Source organism: Bos javanicus, chromosome 8 (assembly GCF_032452875.1).
Source record: "Bos javanicus breed banteng chromosome 8, ARS-OSU_banteng_1.0, whole genome shotgun sequence".
NCBI lineage: Eukaryota > Metazoa > Chordata > Mammalia > Artiodactyla > Bovidae > Bos > Bos javanicus.
In genome coordinates this window covers 65,734,460-65,755,484 of record NC_083875.1, presented here as the reverse complement: position 1 = coordinate 65,755,484, position 21,025 = coordinate 65,734,460, and the positions used below count along the sequence as shown (strand labels likewise).

At 45.3% G+C, this 21,025-nt stretch overlaps 1 protein-coding gene across 5 annotated transcripts in view; it reads right to left on the bottom strand.

Annotated features, from left to right (window-relative positions):
* Nucleotides 1-445: 445 nt before the first annotated feature.
* Nucleotides 446-21,025, bottom strand: part of INVS (inversin) — a 135,646-nt gene continuing 115,066 nt past the window's right edge. For 3 of the 5 annotated variants that reach the window (XM_061425811.1, XM_061425813.1, XM_061425815.1), the window contains 4 exons: nt 12,659-13,376; nt 5,044-5,273; nt 4,263-4,334; nt 446-1,565 (listed from right to left, as the gene is read on the bottom strand). In XM_061425811.1, coding sequence (XP_061281795.1) covers nt 1,390-1,565; nt 4,263-4,334; nt 5,044-5,273; nt 12,659-13,376 — 1,196 coding nt within the window. In that variant the 3' untranslated portion in view covers nt 446-1,389. The remainder of the gene's footprint in view (nt 1,566-4,262; nt 4,335-5,043; nt 5,274-12,658; nt 13,377-21,025) is intronic. The other 2 variants (XM_061425814.1, XM_061425812.1) reach the window with 2 other exon arrangements.

Here is a 21,025-nt window from a genome sequence, read left to right as displayed (position 1 = left end):
TGCCACTGATACACAGGCTGGCTTCTTGGACTAGCGTGTGATGTGTGGTTAAGTATATACATCCCATAGCTAAGTATGTATAAAATACAGAGCAATAATATGGTACCTCCTGTTATATTCTAAGAAACCAGCTGAATCTTTTCAGCCCCATCTAGGCAAACCTCATTCTGTGTGTTCTCAGTCCCAGTTCATTCAGACAGCAACAGACCAGTTTTTGGTTTCGTTTGGGAGTGGTTGCTTTTCGCCTTGGAGTTGTGTTGTTTACAGAGGATTTCTAGCAGGATTTCAAGACCGTACTCCCATTGTTGTGAATTTTCCTATACCTAAGTGGTAGTTGGTCTGAGCTGCAAAACTCTTAAAAAATCATTTTTCTACTAGTGATTATTATTTTTGTTATAATCATTTTCACAATAATGATGTAATTAGCCAACTGTAAAAAAAAAAATCCAAGTATTTAACACTTTATTGTTTCCAGTCTCTTACAGTCAGGACAGGGGTGGCAGTAATTTTAAAACAGAAGCAGTCCTAGAAATACCTGTGAGCCTAATATGTCTACATTCTTAGTAGCTTTGCCCTTAAAAGATAGGAAGAACCCTGTAATCACTGATTTTATTTAAACCAAATGTTCTTCAAGAGCTGGAATGCATAGTTCGCACAGTGCCAGAGGAAAGGCAATTTGACAAGACGGCTCACCTCTGCAGGTCAGGCAGAAAATAGAAGTAGGTTAAGGCCTGAGCTGGCGCCATGCGTGAAGGATCCAGTCCGTAGGCCTGCCAACTGAGGCCCTGGTGCTAGGTGCAGCCGCTGGTGCCCAGCAGGAGGAACGCCGCTCAATGAGAGGACGCGGCAGCCACCTGTGGCCTCCAGAGGCTGACGCGGAAACTAAAACATAAGCCGTCAACCGTATACCTAGGACAGCCTTACGACCTCTAAAAGCAAACACTGGGTCATGACTCTGGTCTAAAAATTATAACAGGATGTGGTGTCTGTAATGAAGTCCATTGCATTTGACTCCAGAAAAGTAGTGAGCTGAAGGCAGTTGCTGTGGGCCAGGCTCCTCCCCATCTCACTTAGGTTCTTCAGACTGGAGTCAACAAAGCCAGGCTTGCACCAGCTGGCAGGGAGAAATCCCAACCCAGCAGATCTTCAGTGCTCACTTTTCTTAGTTCTGCGTAGAGTTATTATAAAGTCTTCTTTTCCAGTCCTACTGAAGTGGAGGCAGATGGGCAGTTCTGCACAGGTATGGACTACCCTGGTCCTTTCAGTGCAGCTGAAGAATTTACAAAACAGTGCTATGTGAGAGCAGAAGGAAGACATTTCTTTTCAGTTGTTACCACATTTTTAGGCTAATAAGGCTTTGGGATATTAAAGTTGCGTAAAGTGTAAAAGCTAATCAGAGAACTTGAAGTCTGCACTAGCTATCCGAGCCCCCCGGGCACAGTCTTCCTCCTTAGGCAGTCGAAGCTTTAGTTTGTTTCTTGATGGGTTAGCTGATTGCAGGTTGTAAGAAAAATTCTGTGATTTCCCACTGTTCTCAAGGAGGTGAATACACTGCAAGTTGCTCACTGTTAAATAACAGATACTCAAATTATTAATGCTGAAGGGCAGGGTGGGGAGGAAAAGGGGTTTAGGTTTGGACTATCCATGGGACCCAATAAGGTGATGGCTGGTTTATGGTAGAGACAGGATGACATCAGCCCCTCCTTTTCCATCCTCTCAAAGATACTTGACATCTTTTTAAGGAAGAACCTTGACTGTGAGGGGGCAGGTGCCTGAGGAGCTAGGACTGGAACGTAGGTCTTCAGTTTGCTTGAAATAACCACTATGATGCTGCTTTCTCTGCATCTCCTCTTAACACGACAGTTAAGACAGGATGCTACATTTGGAAAACTCGTGGTGCACTCAACCCTCTCACTTAACAAATGAGGATGCTGAGGCCCCGAGGAGTTAAGAGACACTGTGGAGGCTGTATTGCTGAATGTTGCTCCTAACTTGCTGTGAAGCAAAGAAGCAAGCATGAAAGGTGAGTAGTTTTTTTAAAAAGTTACAAAGGTAATCGTTCTCTTCTGTTTTTATTACTGTTATTCAATAAAGCTGAAGTGAACTGTTTCGGAACTCTGATGTTTTCTGGCTGCTTTGCTGTATATCAAGTCGTCTTGTCCCCTGCATACCCCTCTGTAGGTGCAGGGATATTCTGCATTCATACAGGGGGTACCATTTTTACTAAGCCGTGGTTATTCCATTCATTGGAACGGGATTTTTTTAGAGGAAGTTTTTAATGAGATGGACCCCAAATTTGGGACACTTCTCTCTCTCTCTCTCTCCTCTGATCCATTATTACGCTGCTGTTCTTTGTGGGTGTGGGTGGTTCGCAGGTGGGTGGGAAGACTGGGGAGAAGGCAACTGTTTCCTGGATGCATGTAAAGAAACAGTCCAAGGAGTTTGTTTCTTTGGTTTATCCAGCTAACTTTCTATTCCTTTTAAGAGACAAAAGCACTACTAACATCTCTCCTTGAGTTGAAGGTTAGGAGCCACAATCTGAACTCAGATCTGAGCACCTACAACATGCCCAACAATGCACTAAAGCTAAGTGAACAGTGAACAAAAGTCAGACATCCTTAACTCTATGGAATTCTCAAAGCAAAAAAAATTAAAACTTTTAAAAAACTTTTTGGCTGTGCCTCAAGGAATGCAGAATCTTAGATCCCTGGAGTGGAACCCACACTCCCTGCAATGGAAGTGCAGACTGCCAGGGAAGTCCCTCAAAGCAAAAATTTCTACTCAAGGTAAAGACTAAAACAAACGGCTTGTCTTCCTTGGTTCAGTTGGCCATCTGTGATGCCATGTTGCAGAAACAAATATGTCTGTCCAAGTCATGCCCATTTCATGGAAATTTATAGACATGTATTCTGAATAAAACATGGGCTGCAGCTAACTAGCTTGCTGCTCTGCCCATCAGCCTTATTCACAGGTTAACGATTAATGTGGGTAGGTAGGTGGGCCTCATAAAACCTTTGTCCCCAAGCTTGGGTTCAGGAAAAGATTCTCTTCCGTCCTCATCTATTTTCAAGCCAGTGTAGGATAAACAAGCTGATAATTCATATATAGTTCTAAGAAACTATTAATGTTATTTTGTTTCTTCTGTCTTTAACTATGAGTCCTTTAACTTAAAACCTCTTACGCTGTTAAACATCATCATTTTTAAAGATTTGATAGTCTTGGACTTTGAGACAGAGTAAAATAACAAAATACCAAAAATGCTACATCTTAAAGTAATTTTATCTAACAGTTGTTTTTGAAACTATTCTTCAGTTCACTCAAGATAACTAGAGGTGTGTGTGGTTTTTTTCTTTCTTTTAAACCTAGAACTATGGGCCTGATTCCTTTGAGTTTCTAATTGCCCTGATCAGCTTGCCTATGTTACATGAATTGCCCAACTCTTATTAAAGCTTTGGTAGTAATTACTGTCGCCCCATCTCCAGATTTTCCCTATCAAAAACTAAATGAACGTTAAAGTTCATGCTGACAGTCATTGTTCACCTCCCCAGCTGCACCCTGTTCCCGCCGGATGACTGGATCAGGGACTGGGGGGAGCGTGTTGCCATAGCCACCTATGAGAAACACTAGACTGGCATTAACTGCTGACAGCACTGAACTTATCACCCACGTTTAATGCTGGCATGAATGGAGGGGCCCTGAGTAAGACACTCTTGTCTTGGGCTAAAAAGAACGTTCCCTGAACTGCTCCTGTGTGAGTGAAAGTGTGGACAGTTGAACCTGAGCTGGACCTGCTATTAAAATGTCCTCCTGAAGTGGCCCTAAAAGGCAAAAGCCAGAATTTGTAGTAAAAGGACTTCGTCCCATCTTTGAGGAGGAGATTGTGGACCTTAGTGGGAAACCAAAACAGAACAAGAACTCCCAGGATATTACTTTAAAGAATAACACTGTTTGTGCTTACCCCTCCTGTATGTGAACAAGTATGGTAAAGTGATCAGTAATAGGTGCCATTTATTATTTCTGCTGGAGGTAATGTTACAGTTTGGGGTTATAAAAATAACTTGTCTTCTCTGAAGAAGAGATGTTTATTGTGGTGATAATTCCATGAAAGGGGGATGAAAAACATGCAGTCCTGAAATCAACTGGCCATTGGAATCCCCTGGCAGTCGGCTCTAATGTCTCCACCTTTGGGGATTAAACAGAAAAGGGAAGTGTTTCTCACATGGTCTCCCATGTCTGCTTTGCCCATGTAGGGACTGCCTTACCTGAGTTGAGACCCAGCACAGAGTGGGCTTTTGAAGATCTTGTGGGCTGACGTACTTTCCCTTCTTGAGAACCTGAAATCAACCAACAATTATCTGTTTTTTAACCAATGACAGCTGTAGCCTGACCAAGTGCTGAATTTTTTATTGAGGTAAAGCCTTGAGTTTGCAGGTGTCCACCAAGATAAATTAGGTATGTGGAGAACCACATAGGTCCAGGTCTGGAGATTGTGCTACCAAGGCCACAGATCGGTTTGTGAAGGTGCCTTAACTTTTGTTCTCTCCATCGAGGAGTGAGTCAGGCACTTTCCAGAGCTGAAAGGGTTTCAGTATGCAGCAGTTTATTTGCCAAACAAGCATGTACTGTACTGCTCGGATCCGGGGTGTTCCCATAGACAGACAGCTCTGTGCTATCTAAGCACAGGGAAGGTCAGCATGAGGCAGGCAGGGTCGGCCTGGGTCTGGGATCCTCTAACGAGAATTTAAGGGGAAACCTGGCAGCAGTCTAGAGAGCTTGTGTGGTGAGGCTTCCATCAGGAGGCCCAGCAGACGATCTCTTGACAGTAAGGCTCTCTTGGTTGAGATCAGAATGCTTCATGAAACCAATTCCAACCCAGAGTTGCTACAAGGGAGGCATAAACATGATGAGAATTCTCTTGGTGCCTGGCTGTTTAATAAGTTCCTACCTAAATGGAGGTTTGCCCAATGTAGTTAAATCCTGTTTCAAAATCGGAGGTGACACACTTCGGGGATGCTACCATAAAGTACACAGAAGGACAATTACCATAGATCTGCTTGAGCACTGAGTGCCTGGTGGGCTTGGTGCCTGAGCTGCCCTTGGGTGGACTCTTGGTGGTCTTGCTTACTGCCATGGTTTTTGGGGGTTTCAGTTCCAGTTCCTTCCTCCAAACCTGGAGAATCAAAGCCAGGCACTCTCGGTTCCATCTGTCCATATCTCTGGCTCCAAGCTGCTTCACGTGCAGGAGGTGCGACAGGTGCTTCCTGAGCTGGTAGCTGGGGAGTCAGAGGAGGGCAGAGAATTTAAGGTCATAGTACTGAGAAAACCAATGTCACCTGAAGTTCCTAGAAGCTATAGGATAGTAGTTGCTGAACTCTTGTGAGATTCATTCAAACTCCTATTCCTAATTTCAGTGGCAGTATGTTGTATATGGAGTTCTGTCCCTGTCCATCAGTTATTTGCTGAACTAGGTATCACTTAGATGAGTCCTTGCCAAAGTGGGACAGGCCGATGTGTAAACAAATGAAGTATGAGAAGTACTATGTGAGAGCTAGGAGCTAGGTGGCTGGTGTTTGTGCTGGGTTTTAAGGGATAAGTGAAAGCTTGCTAGGCAGGGAAGGGCATTCTGGGTAGCAGAATTGACATGATTAGAGATGTGGGCATTTGTGCATGAATCTTTACTAGTGGAGAGATGTGTGCAAAGGATTATGTATGTGGTAAGGCAAGGAGGATTGGAGGCTGGGCCCCACTGTGGAAGGAACCAGCATTTGGTCAGGGCCTCCTGTATACCAGGCACCTTGCCTGTGGTTAAGTCTGAAAGTAAACTCGTAAGGTAGACGTTATGAAGCTGACAAAGGCTGAGTATAGAGGGGAACATCATCAAGATGGTGACATAAGTCCATTTTAACTGCTCCCCATCACAAGAACAGCAGCTAATATTCATGGATAAGACAGCAGTGAGAAAATCCTGGAACATGGGGATGAGGCTAAAGCACCCCCTGCTCTAGAGACCAAGACAGATTTAGAAGGGTAACCGTTTGAGCAGCTCCATGCTGACAGCATTGCCTTCCCCCAGGCTGGCACAGCACCACACGGAGAGGTCTGCCCTGAGCCTGCTATGCTTCCAGTGGGAAAAGAGCCCAGGGTGGACATGCAGCTCCCCCAGCATCATGGGTTGCTTCTTGGGAGCAACTCCAGTCTTACTCCATGGGGACTGCAAGGGACTCTGGGACTTAAGTACTGGGAATACAGTGATGTCAGAGAAGGAATGAGGGGCTTGTAACAACCAGCATAGGGATCTTGGCAGAGCCTGCCTGTAGAGTCCAAGTAGTAGTTAAAACCAGTAGCTCTGTTTAGACTCTGTAGAAACAAGATGGCAGCACAGTCTGACCAGGGAGCCCACTGGTGTTCAAGTTTCCCTGATCCAGTTTCTTGTACAAAAAACCTTGCTGGCCTTGGAGCCTAGTCTGACTCTGCCCCAGCAGGAGAGCTGAGTCATAGCCCAGCCCATGGCTGAGTGTAGTTTCTGGTCGCTTCCTGACCAGAAAGGCTGGCCAGACCACCTGGAAGCTGTGTAGCCCAGCAATGCTCAATGCAAAGCAGGCAGAGCCGATCATCCACAAAGCCAACAGCATTGTTCAGCCAGGGACCTTGGGGAGCAGGGCAGCTTGAATCAAGATCACGAAGAAGCCACCTTTGGAACCAGTTCGTCACTCTGCCTGGGTAGGGAAAATAATTCCAAGCCCTACCAAATACAGCCTTCAGCCCGTCCAACCGGGGACCTCACCAAAGTACGCTCTTGAAACCCATCCCATAGTCCTTAAAGTAGCACTTGGAAAGAGGACTGCCCGTGGCTTTCCCCCTCTACAGAATAAAACTAGTGGCTGTGTCTGGCCAGGGAATTCAGTGCCCACGCTGGGGCATCCTATCCAACCAGAGCCGGAAGGTAAATCCTAGCTCTGCCTACTGCCAGTCTTGACTAAGTATGCCTGACCAGAGAAGCTGGGCAACTTGCAGAGCCCAACCTACAGCCTCATTTGAGCAGGGAACCAAAGCAGCAGTCCTGTCCACCCACCGCCACACAGTCTTAGAGCTTAGGCAGCGGCCTTGCCCAAAAAGAGAAAGCAAGTCCCACCTGCCCAAGTACATTATCAGCAGACACATCTAGAAACCCAAACTGAGCTCAGTGTTGAAGAACCGTCTCTGCCAAAGCAAACTTGTGAGAGGAGACTGCTTATTCAAATGCATAGATGCCAACATAAGGAACCAAAGATACAACTCCCCCCACCGCCAAAAAAAAAAGAAAAACCACAGGTAAATATGATACCAAAGGAAATAATGATATTTTAAGATACTTTATATAAGCTTCATGGTAATCACAGGGGTAAAACCTGTACTAATTACACCAAGGAACATGATAAAGAAGTCAATGCAGATTGATACCAGAAGGCATCAAAACACAAAAAAGACGGTAGGATAAGATGGAACAATGGATCAAAAAAACAAGACAGCAAAACTGCAACAGTATATCCTTACCTACTAATAATTGGGCTGAGGTAGCACTAGTGGTAAAGAACCTGCCTGCCAATACTGGAGACGTGAGAGACGTGGGTTCGATCCCTGGGGTGGGAAGATCCCCTGGTGGAGGGTGTGGCAACCCACTTGAGTATTCTTGCCTGCAGTATCCCATGGACAGAGGAGCCTGGAGGGCTACAGTCCATAGGGTCACACAGACTCGGGCGTGACTGAAGCAGCTTAGCACACATGTACCAATAATTATTCTAAATGTAGAAAATTTAAAACAGAACTACCATATGACCCAGCATTCCCACTTCTGAGTATATAACTGAAGGAGATGAAAGCAGTACACTGAAGAGATCCCTATATCCACAGCAGCATTATCTTAAAATAGCCAGGACACAGAATGTCCTATGGACAACAGATGTGTCCACTGAGGGATGAATGAATGAAGAAGTTGTTTTATATGTACACACACAATAGAATACTGTACATTATATATGTATTATCAGTTCAGTCACTCAGTCGTGTCCGACTCTGCGACCCCATGGACTGCAGCATGCCACGCTTCCCTCCCTGTCCATGACCAACTCCTGGAGCCTACTCAAACTCACGTCCATCGCATCAGTGATGCCATCCAACCATCTCATCCTCTGTCATCCCCTTCTCCCACCTTCAATCTTTCCCAGCATCAGGGTCTTTTCCAGTGAGTCAGTTCTTCGAATCAGGCGGCCAAAGTATTGGAGTTTCAGCTTCAGCATCAGTCCTTCCAATGAATATTCAGGACTGATTTTCTTTAGGATTAACTGGTTGGATCACCTTGCAGTCCAAGGGACTCTCAAGAGTCTTTTCAAAACCACATTTCAAAAGCATCAATTCTTTAGCACTCGGCTTTCTTTACAGTCCAACTCTCACCTCCATACGTGACTACTGGAAAAACCATAGCTTTGACTAAATGGACCTTTGTTGGTAATGTCTCTGCTTTTTAATATGCTGCCTAGGTTGGTCATAGTGTTTCTTCCAATATATATATGTATTATATATATATACACAATAGAATATTATTCTGTCATAAAATAAAAAGAAATGCTGCCATTTGCAGCAACACAGATGAACCCTAAAGACCTTATTTCAGATAAAGATAAATACTGTATTATTTCACTTACATGTACAATCTTCAAAAACAAATCCAAAGAGAAATCAGATTTGTGGTCATCAGAGATTGGGGGAGAGGAATTGGATGAACATGATCAAAAGGTGCAAACTTCCAGTTATAAGACAAATAAGTACTGGGGATACAATGTACAATGTGATGACTATAGTTAACACTTCTTTTATGACATATGTGAAAGTTTTAAAAGAGTAAATCCTGAGTTCTCATCACAAGGGGAAAAACCTTTTACCTATGTGAGATGATGGTGTTCACTAAACTTATGTGGTAATGGTTTTATAACATATGTAAACCAAGTCATAATGCTGTACACGTTAAACTTAGTGCCACATCTCAATTATATCACAATAAAAATTGGAGGGAAAAGGCTAACAGAGCCAGGAGAAGCCAACATTCAAATCAGTGCTTGTCTAGTCCAGCAGCCAAACACTGCTAATGACTTGGTCTCTACTCTGTTCTTGGTGGGGATGCTCAGAGATTTCTAAGAACAGTGGCAAAGGTTAAGAGCTGAGTCTTACGAAGACCATTCTGCGGGAGGGTGGAGCCTGGGTGGGGGAGCGGAGGGGCACCAGGGTGCTGGCCATATTTACCTCTGGTGTTTTCCTTCCAGGGTTTATCCCATGTGCACTTCCGAAGCTCTTATTGAGCCCTTGGCTGTTGTGCAGCCTCCCAGGGAAGCTGCACCAGGGTTCATTAACCACAGCTGATTAACTCCTCCTGGTGCGCCCACAGGGAGCTGCATGCCCAGTCTTAAAATACACCAGATGGGACAGAACCTTCTTCCCAAGTGCTCGAAGCTCTGTGCAGTGCTTGGTGCAGCCCTTCCCTCCTGTCCTAAAGGCTGATCGCAGTACAACTACAGCAGTTCTTCCTTTCTTTCCCCAGAGCATGACAAACCATGGCACCCCTTTACTAGAATGTACTATGTTTTCAAAAAGCCAATTATAGAGAGAAGTAAGCGTTATGGGACAACACGGCTCCCCAGTTCAATTCTTCCATATCCCCTGCTCTGCGAGCGGACGCTGGGAACCGAGGGGTTGGCTGAAGCTGTAACAAGCTGCCACCTCACTGACTCTGGTGTGGAGACTGAGTCTGTCCAATGGTCTCATGTTCTCAAGGAGAATGTGCACTCCTGGTTTGCTGAGAATCCAAACACACCCAATGGTCCCTTTCAGCCTGGGTGTAGGGCTCTTGTGATCCAGCTGCTCCTTGCTTATTTACTTCAAAACATGCTGGAGAGGAGCTGATGGGAAGTGCCTTACACAGCAACTCCTCGTCACCACAGCAGCTTCCCAGCCCAGCTTGTCCAGTATCCAGTTTCAACCTTTAAAATAGTCAAGCCTTGACTGGTAATAAAACTCACATTCTAGGACGAAGTTTCATTTTCTCTGGGTCCCAGGTTCAATCTGCTCACCCCGTCCGGCGTGTTTTCAGCTGGCCCGCCTGCTTCCCTGGGCATATGTCCTAGGACGGTGACCTGAGTTTATGGGAGCTCATGTGCTAAGCCCTGCTCCCCACCCCTGCCCTCAGGGCCCCTGAGGGCACCTCGGACACCCCACCTCATCCTGGATGGCACTGAGGGCTCCTGGGCTTCAAACAGAAGACAGACACGGCTGTAGCAGAATCAATGAAGGGGTTTGAACTGTCGCTTGGCACGGGACTTGGCACAGTGTGCAGCTTTCCAGAAACCCTTTGGGAGCTGATGTCCCAGGACTCAGAAATGCACAGGGTGCAACCAGAGGGGCCTGTGTGCCTGCCTCCCCAGGTGGGCGCACAGACTGGGAGTCCACTGTTCCTGAGGAGAATGACTGAAGGCTCATTTGCTGCTGCAGACACTGGCTGACAGGACCTGTCAGCTGCTGACTCTTCAAAGGAGCCACAGGCCAGTCTGACAGGCAGGCCCTGCAGCTGGGGAGCAGCTGTGGGACCCGACATGGCAAGCCTCACAGGCTTGTCTGGATCCCAGGTTTCAGCTGAGATACTTAACAATAAGTTCCTCTGGGATGGTAGCCAGTGTACATCCTGGCAGAACACCCAAGACGGGGGAGCGAGGACCCTTCCTATCTGTGGCTTCAGAGGTCGCCGGTCTGAGTGGAAGGCCAGTACTGGCACATACCAGCTCTGTAAGCGGGGCTGGCTGATGAACCTCTCTGTGCTTGTCTCCTCCACTGTGGAACGGGGGAAGATGAGTGTCCCCGGTATCCCTCTCAGGGTTACTGTGAGGATTACCCGAGTTAATACACGTACAACTACTTATAGCAGTGTCTGGCGGGAGTGCCAGATGAAGGCAACTGCTGGTATTAGTAACAGTGATAACAACAAACCCCACAACATTATAAAAACATGTTGATGCAGTGAGACCATCCAGACAGCCTGTTCTCCAGCCTGTTCTGAGGTGAACAGCGTGAGGTTGGCCTGTGCCTCCATTATTTTGACCACGGCACACACTACCTTCACAGAGAACCTAAGGGAAAGATACCTGGACTTAAGTCAGTTGGAACTTCGAGTGCTGGATCTGATCATTAGCACCAGCCTTGTTTCTTGAGAACGTCTGCTTGTCTGAAAAACAGGGATACGAATCCCTGTCGTGTCAGCCTGTGGCATGGTTGGGAGACTGAGGAGATCAGGCACGAGGTGACTGTAAGCAGGAGCCTAAGCAGACAGGAAGATGCCCTACAGTGATGGCCGTGCAGGCCCCAGGCAGCTCGCTGGGCTCTGGGTTAGGAGACTTCAGCACAAAGATCCCTGAGGCTTCTCCCTGGACCTTCCAAGACACTCAGCTCTCCCTCTGCCAGCGTTAGGGTCTCTGGCACTTTTATCTCCCAACAGGGGCATTGATACATGGCACGCCCCTGCTCGCACTGATCTGCTTGCTTTGTTCCCCCATCAAGCTTCCTCTCTACCGAGACGGAGACCGCCTGGCTCCCACCTGCCCATGACAGTTCCGGCCCTCCCCCTGTGGGTGTGGTCATCACTGGAAGGCCTGATCTGGACTGGGGCCCAGGGAGGGCCTGCGATGTGAGAGGGATTATGAGACATGTGAAAACCTGAAGCAAAGGACTTCCGCAGTCTTCCCACACTTACACCCGGGTGTATTCGTCTCAGTACTTCAGGAAGCCCCTCCACCACTCCCAGCGCCCACTCCACTTTCTGAGCTCACACAGGTTTCTATGATGACTCAGTCACTCGATGCACTGTATCTAATGCCTGAGTAGTAAAGAGGGAAAATTATCTTACATGTGCAGTACTTTAGAACTTACAAAGCACACATTATCTCATTCCAGCAACCTGTCACAAAAGCAGGACAGGTTGCAGCAACTGTTAAACACCATTTTACAGAGGAGGAAACCGAGGGTCAGGGAGGCCATTGCTCAACGTCGGATAACGTGTTAGAGCTTCACCTGAAACTCAGGCTTCCTGGTTTTTCATTTACACCCCACTATCTTGGGTCCTTTCCTATCATTCTGGGTAAAAACACCTTCCAAATAGCTTAATATAAATTATTAAGATCTAAACATGTGGGAATCTCATAGGTAGGCTCAGTAAAGTTGGCCTTGTCAGGCCAGCACATGCAATCCACTAGAAAGTATCACAGAGGGCTTTCCTGGTGGCTCCATGGTAAAAAAAAAAATCCACCTGCCAATGCAGGAGACACAGGTTCAATCCCTGGTCTGGGAAGATCCCACATGCCTCAGAGCAACTAAGCCTGTGTGCCACCACCACTCAGTCTGTGCTCTAGAGCACATGCTCTGCAACAAGAGAAGCCACCACAGTGAGAAGCCTGCCCACCACAACTAAAGAGTAGCCTCCGCTCACCTCAACCAGAAAAAAGCCCATGCAGCCATGAAGACCCAAAGAAGCCATAAATAAATAAAACTGCATACAAAGAAAGTGTCCCAGAGCAGAGGGAGTGTTGCGTCAGGTGGAGGACAGCCACAGAGCCAGAGCTGTGGTGGCGCCCTGCCTTCATACCTCCTCCAGGCCCGCTGGATGATCGCCGCGGCCTTGTTCTTCCTGCGGAACAGCTCCTTCCTGCTTCTTTCTCTCTGGATGATCTGCAGCCGCAGCTCTACGGGGAGAAGGTCAATGTTCACAGTCTGCCCAGGGAGGGGACCAGGAGCCGGATCAGTCTCCTTGGGTAGCCGAGTGTCTTCAGACCGGGCCGATGTCCCCAGCTTCCTGACTCCTGATCTCAACACCTCTGTGCTTGGTGGCAAATCTGAGGAGGTCCCTCCTGCGAGCTTGTCCTGTGTCACTGTGTTCCTTGGTGTCCGGTGGTGGAGAGGACTCTGCCCAGGGTGGACCACTTCCCCCTTGGCACTGCCAGGCCGGCTGGACCCGGCCGGGGAGCGCCTCCCTCCTCTGAGCTCCTGGCTGCGCCTCTTCTGGGAGGCACGCATGGCCTTGGGTGCTGCGTCCTGCCGCCGGCTGGCCTTCCAGTGGCTGTCCTGCTGTGGAAGGCTTGTGGCTGCCCAGCTGGGCTCCTCGCCTTCCGCATCGGGCCCAGCCCCCTTGACATGGGAGGGCTGCTTGGAGGAGCCTTTCCCCTTGTCACAGTGCTGCTCACCAGCTGTCTCACCTCTGGGCTTCTCAGCAGGGCAGACTCCTGGACGCCTGTTCCCATCACTGCCTTCGCTAGGACTGAAGTGGACACAGGCAGATCGGCCTTTAGAATGTTCTCTGGCTGTTTCTTGGGGAGACAAGGAAGAAGGGGAGGAACCATTATTGTCCAAAACTTGGAGGGCAGGGCAGTTCTGCCCACTTGTTCACCAAAAAAATATTCAGACTTTTCCTTTCGTGTCACCATGATAGTGATAGTATGATTAGGAAAAATTGTTTAACTTCTTTTTCTAGTAATGGTAGGTTAGACAACCTGAAAGCCTTCCCCTATAGAAACCTAGAAATTCTGACTAAAATATAATAAACGTTATTTTAAAAGCACCACAGTGCCTTCAAGAAAAATAAAAGAAATCCCTGGGGGCCAGAAACAAACAGAAAACTGAGAACTCTAGTAATAAGCTTGTGAGCTGATTCAGCGACTGTCAGGCAGGTGGTAGTGGCGAAGTGGGCAATGGCTGGTCTTATTAAATAACGGATTGTTTTAACATCCAGATAAGAACAGAAGACAAGCCTTGCAGGCAGAAAGTTAACTGGAAACAGGACACTGCATGAAGTCAGGACTCATGAGACAGTAAACTCTTGGGAAATGATAATCCAGATAAAAATATCTTCCCAGCACTGCTGCTGCTGCTGCTAAGTCGCTTCAGTCGTGTCCGACTCTGTGCGACCCCATAGACGGCAGCCCACCAGGCTCCCCTGTCCCTGGGATTTTCCAGGCAAGAGTACTGGAGTGGGGTGCCATCGCCTTCTCCGCTTCCCAGCACTAGAAGATGACAAAGAAATTTGTCTCAGCCTAGGTTCCAGATAGGGTAAAGGGTCATCCATGAGAGTTTGAAACCAAAGTGCTGTGCCTCACATAGGTTTGGTATTCATTTATTCTCAACCCAGAGGAAAAATTAATATAAAAATTAGTCTCAGGATGGTGGTATTGCAGGGGGCCTCATAGAAGCAAACACAGGCCACACAGAGGGGACCTCCTAAAAATAACTTTGCAATCCAAAATTACAAAATACACAAGGAAACAGCCTATTATGAGGGATAGTTAACAGAGAAAAATAACAAGATTAGATCAACAAAAAATGTCAACTAATAGAACAATGTGTACGTGCACATACATGTGCACAAAACACACTCATTAAACACACAAAAGAAGTACAAAGTTAGAGAAAAAATTTAAATAACTAAATATAATTATCTAAAATGAAAATGTTAGTCTTGAGGTAATAAACAGTGAAGGAACTTCTGCTTCTATAACGGCAGAATTAACGCATACTCAAAAATCTAAAAAATCAAAAAGCTAAAATATTACAACCACCTGTTTGACAGGTGGCGCTAGTGGTAAAGAACCTGCCTGCCAATGCAAGAGACATAAGAGACATCAGTTCGATCCCTGGGTTGGGAAGATCTCCTGGAAAAGGAAATGGCAACCCACTCCAGTATTCTTGCCTGGAGAATCCCATGGACAGAGGAGCCTGGTGGGCTACAGTCCATGTGGTTGCAAAGAGTCAGATACAACTGAAGTGACTTAGCATGCATGTACCTGTCTGAGGCACTGAAGAACTAACAAGGCCAAGATCCAAGAAAATCAGGTGACCAGGAGATGAACAAGGCATTTGGGGCTACATATCCCTAAGGAAATAAGCTCCTTGAGGTTTGGAGGACAAAACTTGGAGTCCAGATTCAGCCAGGGAGCACTGGATTGGGCTCCTCGATGGCTGTTCCAGGGAGAAAAGGTGAACTGGCAGTGGGCTGACCTTTGCCGGCACTGAAAGCCCCACTCTGCATCAAAGCCCCACTCTGCATCATCTCAGTTCTGGGACTGCATCATGGTGACCTTGGATTGCTCTTTCTCCTGAATGCCTGGCAGAAGTCAATGTAAATCCACCCTGGAGGAATTATTAATCATACCATGCTAGGCTTTAAGTCATTTCTCCAATTTTTTATACTCAATGGTCCAGTACTTGGTGAAAAATATACAGGGAGATGATACAAGAGAAAATTGAGAGAAGAAGAGAGGGAGGGAGAACAGACAATAAAACAGACACACAGGTCATTCAGACGTGTTTTCAGAAACAGACTTTAAAATAACTATTCTTACGTGTGGAAGAATATGTATATTCTTCATGTATGAAGGAATGGTATATAAGAAAGTAGACTTGCATCTGCTCATGTGTACAAAACAAATATAGAAGGATAATCTGAAAACTGAAGAGACTAGATCCAATGGAGTGGGGAAGTGATAAAGAGATGAGGGAAATGCAAACAGTAGCAGGATGAGGCGGGAGAGACGCCTTCCTGAGTGAAACTTCCTGTAGCGCTCTCTCAGACTTATTATAATGTTTCACATGTACCAAAACAAAATTAAAAAAAAAAACAACAGTGAATCAAAATAACAATGAGATACCACTACACATGGTAAAAATCAAAAATACTAACATCAAATGCTGCTGAGGGTGAGAAGCAACAGGAACCCTCCTTCATTGCTGGTGGGATGCAAAATGGTACAGCTGCTTTGGAAGACTGTTTGGTAGTTTCTTAAGAAATAGCACATATTCTTATCATACAATCCAGCAATCCTGCTCTTTGGTATCTTCCCAGATGAATTAAAACCTTATGTCTACCCAACATCCTGTACATGGGTGTGTATAGCAGCTTTATTCATAACTGCCCAAACTTGAAGCAGCCAAGATGCCCTTCAGTAGGTGAACATATAAATAAATTGTGCTATATCCAGACAATGGAATATTATTCAGCAATAAAAAGGAGTGAACTAAAAGGAAATGAGTTTTTAAAAAATGAATGTGTACCAAAAAGAAATGAGCTACCCAGCCACACAGAATATTATGAAGTGAAATATTACTATCCTTGCATGAATAGTACTAATACATATTAATAAGTGAAGGAGGTCACCATGAAAAGGCCATATACTGTATGATTCCAACTATATGACATTCTGGAAAAAGGGAAAATTATGGAGACACTAAAAGGCTCAGTGGTTACCAGGCGTTCAGGAAAGACAGTGGATTTTTAGGGCAGTATGACAGTTAATGTAATGTCAACTTGACTGGTGTAAGAGATGCCTGGAGAGTTGGTAAGACATTATTTCTGGGTGTGTCTGTGAGAGTGTCTCTGGAAGAGATCAGCTTTTCTATTGGTAACCTGAGTAAAGAAGACCACCCTCACCAAGGCAGGTCGGCATAGTCCCATCTACTTAGGGCTTAAACAGAAAAAACATGGTGGAGGAAGGGTGATTTTCCTTTTCTGCTAGAGCTGGGACATCCCTTTTCTCCTGCCCTTGGGCGCAGGTGTTCCTGTCTGTCGAGCTTTTGGACTTGGACCAGGACTGGTACCAAGGCTCCTGGGTGGCTCAGTGGCAAAGAATCCACTTACTGATGCAGGAGAGACACAGGTTCAATCCCTGGGTCAGGAAGGTCCTCTAGAGTAGGAAATGGCAACCCACTCCAGTATTCTTGCCTGGAAAATTCCAGGGATAGAGGAGCCTGGCGGGTGACAGTCCATGGGGTCACAAAGAGTCAGACACAACTGAGCACGACAACTTAAACCATCAGCCCCTCGATTTCCAAAACTTTGGACTCAGATTCAGAGCATCTGTTTCCTTGTTTTTAAGCTTTCAGACTCACTGAGTCACACTGCCAGCTTTCCTGGGTTTCCAGCTTCCAGATACCAGACTATGGGTCTTCTCAGCCTCCATAATCAAACAAGCTGCTGCTGCTGCTGCTGCTGCGTCGCTTCAGTCATGTCCGACTCTGTGCGACCCCATAGACGGCAGCCAACCAGGCTTCCCGTCCCTGGGATTCTCCAGGCAAGAACACTGGAGTGGGTTGCCATTTCCTTCTCCAATGCAGGAAAGTGAAAAGTGAAAGTGAAGTCGCTGAGTCGTGTCCAACTCTAGCGACCCCATGAACTGCAGCCCACCAGGCTCCTCCGTCCATGGGATTTTCCAGGCAAAAGTACTGGAGTGGGGTGCCATTGCCTTCTCAGCATAATCAAACAAGCAATCTATACCAAATCTCCTTTAACGTCTGCCTGTTTGCCTGCCTATCTATCTGTCTGTCTGTCTGTCTATCTATTTGTCTATCTTATTGGTTCTGTTTCTCTGGAGACCCCTGATAAAAGCAGTAAAACTATTCTGTATGATACAAGTTATACAGAATGTGTAACACCAGGCGTGAATGCTGTTGTAAACTGGACTTGGGTGATAATGATATGTCAGTGTCAGTTCAGTTCAGTTCAGTTGCTCAGTCGTGTCTGACTCTTTGTGACCCCATGGACTGCAGCACTCCAGGCTTCCCTATCCTTCATCAACTCCCAGAGCTTGCTCAAACTCATGTCCATCAAGTTGGTGATGCTATCCAACCATCTCATCCTCTGTCGTCCCCTTCTCCTTCTGCCTTCAATCTTTCCCAGCATCAGGGTCTTTTCCAATGAGTCAGCTCTTCACATCATGTGGCCAAAGTACTGGAGCTTCAGCTTTAGCATCAGTCCTTCCAATGAATATCCAGGACTGATTTCCTTTAGGATTGACTGGTTTGATCTCCTTGCAGTCCGAGGGACTCTAAAGAGTCTTTTCCAACAACACAGTTCAAAAGCATCAATTCCCTAGTGCCAAACTTTCTTTATGGTCCAACTCTCTCATCCATACATGACTACTGGAAAAACCATTGCTTTGACTAGATGGACCTTCGTCAGCAAAGTGACATCTCTGCTTTTTAATATGCTGTCTAGGCTTTTCAGAGCTTTTCTTCCAAAGAGCAAGCATCTTTTAATTTCATGGCTGTAGTCACCATCTGCAGTGATTTTGGAGCCCAAGAAAATAGTCTGTCACTGTTTCCATTGTTTCCCCATCTATTTGCCATGAAGTCATGGGACCAGTTGCCATGATCTTCATTTTCTGAATGTTGAGTTTTAAGCCAGCTTTTTCATTCTCCTCTTTCACTTTCATCAAGAGGCTCTTTAGTTACTCTTTGATTTCTGCCATAAGGGTGGTTTCATCTGCATATCTGTGGTTACTGATATTTCCCCCGGCAATCTTGATTCCAGCTTGTGCTTCATCCAGCCCAGCATTTCTCATGATGTACTCTGCATATAAGTTAAATAAGCAGGGGACAATATACAGCCTTGATGTACTCCTTCCCCTATTTGGAACCAGTCTGTTGTTCCATGTCTGGTTCTAACTCTTGCTTCTTGACCTGCATACAGGTTTCTCAGGAGGCAGGTAAGGTGATCTGGTATTCCCATCTCTTTAAGAACGTTCCACAGATTGTTGTGATCCACACAGTCAAAGGCTTTAGTGTAATAAATGAAGCAGAAGTAGATGTGTCAGTGTTGGTTCATCAATTATTAACAAATATGCTATTCTGGTGTAAGGTGTTGATGATGGAGGAGTGTGTGGATTTGTGAGTAGGAGTATATGGGAGCTCTCTGTACTTCCTGCTCTATTTTGCTGTTAACTTAAAACTGCTCAAAAAAGCAAACTCTAGGGCTTCCCTGGGAGAAGGCAATGGCACCCCACTCCAGTACTCTTGCCTGGAAAATCCCAGGGATGGGGGAGCCTGGTGGGCTGCAGTCCATGGGGTCGCACAGAGTCGGACACGACTGAAGCGACTTAGTAATAGTAGTAGTAGGGCTTCCCTGGTGGCTCAGTGGTAAAGAATTTGCCTGCCAATACAAGAGGCATAGAATTCAATCCCTGATCTGGGAAGATCCCACATGCTGCAGGGCAACCAAGCCCTTGTGCTACAGCTATTGAGCCAGTACTCTAAAGCCTGGAAGCCACAACTGCTGAGCTTGAGGGCTGCAACTACTGAAGCCTGCACTCCCTAGAGCTGTGCTCCAAAGCAAGAGAAGCCATTGCAACAGCCCACTGCAGTGCTTCTCGCACTGCAGTGAGAAGGCCACACAGCACACCTAGAGAGTCGCCTCACTTGCCGCAACTAGAGAAAAGCCCACACAGCAGTGGAGACCCAGCACAGCCCAAAACAGATAAGAACAACTTTAAAATCTTTTTTATAAAGCAAACTCTATCATAAAGAGACAAATAATGAAGAGATGATTATTAATACATGTTATTACAAACTAATAACTAATAATGATAAAAATAATGTGATTTGGGTATTAGTAGAAACAGATCAGTGAGAAAGAACAGAAAGCTAAAAATATTCCCATTTACAAAAATAAAGATGGCATGTTGAATTAGATGAGGTGCTCACAGACCCTGGGCATGACCCCAGAGAGCAACGCTATGCAAGCCTACTGCCAGCACAGTAGCTCCAGACAGCTCAATGTTTATGGCTGCTGCTGCTAAGTCGCTTCAGTCGTGTCCGACTCTGTGCCACCCCAGAGACAGCAGCCCACCAGGCTCCCCAGTCCCTGGGATTCTCCAGGCAAGAACACTGGAGTGGGTTGCCATTTTCGTCTCCAATGCAGGAAAGTGAAAAGTGAAAGTGAAGTCACTCAGTCGTGTCCGACTCTTCGCAACCCCATGGACTGTAGCCCACCAGGCTCCTCCATCCATGGGATTTTCCAGGCAAAAGTACTGGAGTGGGTTGCCATCGCCTTCTCCTGTTTATGGCTAGCATGACCACTTATTCTCTAAAAAGAAGCCATTCGATTACAAACTCACTATACAACAAATTAAATAGGAGACATTAAAAATTAGAAAATACATGTGTTTATTTTAAAGTGAGAAAAATGTTTTATTGGCATAAAACCACAAAGAGAAAATCTCAGAAGAAAAAATGAAACAAAATTATAGGGTATCCATAAAAGTTTATTATATATGAGAGAGAAAGGTTACTATCCTTATTATATAAAAAGATTTTAGAACTATTAAGAAAATGAAAAACCAATATAAAAATTGACAAAGGATGTTAGTGAATAATCCAGAAAATAAATATACAAAGCCAATAAAAATATGAAAAAATTTCATCTTACTAACTAGGATTTAGTAAATCCATTATTTGCCTAAGTGTTTCGAGAGAGTTTTTTGGTTTTTGCTTTTGAAAGGGTGGAACAAACTTCTTCAACCTTCTTGGTAAGAAGTTTGGCAGCAAGTTTAAAGAGCTATAAATATTAGAGATAAACACAAAACTTTATATGAAAAGCTGTTTGGTTTACATAGTCTGCAACACAGGCATGATTAAACAAAGCATGCTGTATTCATAATCTGATATAATAATAAGCAGCTATTAACACTTTGAAAACAAAGAAATGATGTAAGAATATCTCAAAACAGGATGCCCACAATTTCCTGATTTTAAGAAAAATTAGATAATTTTTTACTTTTACTGTATAATTGTTTACTTTTAAGATTTTTAAAAAAGATTTTTGTTTATTTTTAGGATTTTTATTTTTTCTTCTTTGTTCTTTTCTCTGATTTAAATGTTTTGGTAACATACATTAACTAATTTTATAATTATGAGAAAATGTCATTTTCTGTTTAAATAAAAAGTACCCCATTACCAAAAAAACCAGCAATTAGAATCAGCTAGGATGTGGGAAAGAACCCAAGATGGAATAAAAATAATAACAAATAAACCTAACACTATTACAAATAGATGAGGTAACCACACTAAAACGTGGAGAAGGGAACTTACCAAAGTAACTTTGTAAAATCATATTTTGGCTGAGTACTGTAAGACTAAGGAATGTGTGAAAATACTGCGCTCTAGTTAGTAAATTTATTTCTCAAACGGGTAT